Genomic DNA, 2,851 nt, shown 5'->3' with positions numbered 1-2,851 from the left:
GAACCCCCTCTCAGCCCCAGCTCCCGCCCCTTCTCACCATCCCAGGCGGGGCTCCCGGCTCCCCGCCCCGTTTTACGGATTCTCAGCACGCCCCAAAAGAGGGGGGGTCCCTAGCTGGTGGGGTGGAGCTGCAGCCTCCAGCCTAGACCTCGGGACTCAACCTGCTCAGAGCACACACAGCCACACCGAGCCACCGGTGAGAAGCCCCTGGGGTGGAGGTGGGGGTCAGACCCACTTAACTCTGCGGTCCCCTCTCTGGACTCAGTCCCTCCCCACCGGCCATGGTGGCTGACAGCCAGCCGCTCCTCCCCGAATGCAGATGGAAGAGGCTTCTCCACCCCAGAGGCCTACAGGTCTCCTTCCCCTCTTGAGCGAGGATGTTGGCTTCTAGCCCCCTCGGAGTATGAGTTCCAGCTCTTCTCCCCTTTCTCCTTCCTCCCTTTCACAGACCCAGGGCCCCAGAGCCCAGGGTTTGCCTTCTTAGGGACTCTCAGTCCCAGACCCCAAGATCTTTCTCCACCAGGATCCAGGAATTGGGGCCCTGAGCCCTGCCCTCGGACCCTGAAATCCAGGCCCCACGCCCTCCTCTCTCAGACCCCTCCTCCCTCAAACCCAGGAGCCCAGGCCCCCAGCCCCTCCTCCCTCAGACCCAGGAGTCCAGACCCCTAGCCCCTCCTCCCTCAGACCCAGGGGTCCGGGTCCCCAGCCCCTCTCCCTCAGACCCAGGGGTCCAGGCCCCCACCCCTCCTCCCTCAGACCCAGGCGTCCAGGCCCCCAGCCCCTCCTCCCTTAGACCCAGGAGTCCAGGCCCCCAGCCCCTCCTGCCTCAGACCCAGGAGTCCAGACCCCTAGCCCCTCCTCCCTCAGACCCAGGGGTCCGGGTCCCCAGCCCCTCTCCCTCAGACCCAGGGGTCCAGGCCCCCACCCCTCCTCCCTCAGACCCAGGCGTCCAGGCCCCCAGCCCCTCCTCCCTTAGACCCAGGAGTCCAGGCCCCCAGCCCCTCCTGCCTCAGACCCAGGAGTCCAGACCCCTAGCCCCTCCTCCCTCAGACCCAGGGGTCCGGGTCCCCAGCCCCTCTCCCTCAGACCCAGGGGTCCAGGCCCCCACCCCTCCTCCCTCAGACCCAGGCGTCCAGGCCCCCAGCCCCTCCTCCCTTAGACCCAGGAGTCCAGGCCCCCAGCCCCTCCTGCCTCAGACCCAGGAGTCCAGACCCCTAGCCCCTCCTCCCTCAGACCCAGGGGTCCGGGTCCCCAGCCCCTCTCCCTCAGACCCAGGGGTCCAGGCCCCCACCCCTCCTCCCTCAGACCCAGGCGTCCAGGCCCCCAGCCCCTCCTCCCTTAGACCCAGGAGTCCAGGCCCCCAGCCCCTCCTGCCTCAGACCCAGGAGTCCAGACCCCTAGCCCCTCCTCCCTCAGACCCAGGGGTCCGGGTCCCCAGCCCCTCTCCCTCAGACCCAGGGGTCCAGGCCCCCACCCCTCCTCCCTCAGACCCAGGCGTCCAGGCCCCCAGCCCCTCCTCCCTTAGACCCAGGAGTCCAGGCCCCCAGCCCCTCCTGCCTCAGACCCAGGAGTCCAGACCCCTAGCCCCTCCTCCCTCAGACCCAGGAGCCCAGGCTCCCAGCTCCTCCTCCCTCAGACCCAGGAGTCCAGGACCCCAACCCCTCCTGCCTCAGACCCAAGAGTCCAGGCTTCCAGCCTCCTCTTACCTCAGACCCAGGAGTGCGGGTCCCCAGCCTCCTCCTCCCCCAGGATCCAGAAGTTGTGGCCCAAAGCCTCTCCGGCCTCTGAGTCCTTCAGGCTGTTTCCCTGCTGCGTCCAGGTGCAGGGGCAGCCTCCTGACCTCCTGCGGGGGTCCTGCCTTCCCCCCTGTCCAGGTCCCTATCCCAGCCTTGGCCATGACCCTGGCGGCTTCCTCCCAGCGCTCCCAAATCATTCGCTCCAAGTTCCGCTCTGGTGAGCTGTAGGGAGGGGGTTCTCTGGGCTGGGGAATACCCTAACTCTGGGAGTGTGTAGGGTGGAGTGAGGTGGGAGGGGGGCGGTGGGACCCAAGAGGTATGTGTTTTTCTGTACAAAAGAGCACTCGTGCCTAAAGGAGGCCTCAAGTTGTGTTGGCTCAATGAGTGTGCAAATGGCTAATGCAATGCTCCCGGGAACGGTGGGGAGTGGGCGGGTAGAGGTGGGTGTGCAGGGGGTCAAAGGAACAGGGTCTTAACCCGACACGCGTGCAAAGTGACGTGCACAGAGCGGAGACTTCAGAGCGGCCAGGGTGGGACAGTGGGCTACCAGGCCTCCAGAGTGTCAGCGTTGTAGCTGAGGTCCCAGCGTCGGTGGAAAGTGTGCAAGTGAGTGAAACCAGAGGCCAACGCCCGAGTAGGCAGAAGGCACTTGAGTGTGCCAATGAGTGTGCTACGTGCCTGGATGGGTGCAGACACAATGACCCAAAAGAGCAAGGAGTGTGCAAAGAGTGCAGAAATGTTGGAAGGGACCAGATCCTGCCTGTGCACGTAAGTGTGCTACTGTGGCCGGGCGAGGGGCAAGCCAGAGTGAGCCCAGGGTGAGGAGCGAGTGTCAAAGGTACATACAAGGGCACGGAAGTGGCGTGTGTGCAAAACTAGGGCCCAGGGGAATGCGTGTTCGAAGGTGGGTGTGCAGAGGCGGCGACTGTGGGGAGGCCCGGAGGCAGCGCAGAAGGCCGCAGTGCGTGCCTGGATCCGGCGGGCGAGGTGCAAATGGGCCAGGCTGCCAAGAGGGAGGTTGTGCCAGGGGTGGGTGGGCACACACTCCTCCAGGGGCAGGTGGAGCTGGGGGGCAGGGCTGCCTCCTGCCTGCACGCTGGCTGGCACCTCGCCCC

The 2,851-nt window shown here is 66.3% G+C and overlaps 1 protein-coding gene across 1 annotated transcript in view; it reads left to right on the top strand.

Moving 5' to 3' along the window:
* The first annotated feature begins 1,840 nt into the window (after positions 1-1,840).
* MAMSTR (MEF2 activating motif and SAP domain containing transcriptional regulator) overlaps positions 1,841-2,851 on the top strand; it is a 6,646-nt gene continuing 5,635 nt past the window's right edge. Inside the window, exon 1 of the mRNA XM_015567977.1 lies at positions 1,841-1,953. Coding sequence (XP_015423463.1) covers positions 1,896-1,953 — 58 coding nt within the window. The 5' untranslated portion in view covers positions 1,841-1,895. The remainder of the gene's footprint in view (positions 1,954-2,851) is intronic.

This window comes from Myotis davidii, unplaced genomic scaffold (genome assembly GCF_000327345.1).
Source record: "Myotis davidii unplaced genomic scaffold, ASM32734v1 scaffold464, whole genome shotgun sequence".
NCBI classification, from domain to species: domain Eukaryota; kingdom Metazoa; phylum Chordata; class Mammalia; order Chiroptera; family Vespertilionidae; genus Myotis; species Myotis davidii.
This window is presented reverse-complemented; position numbering and strand designations above follow the sequence as displayed.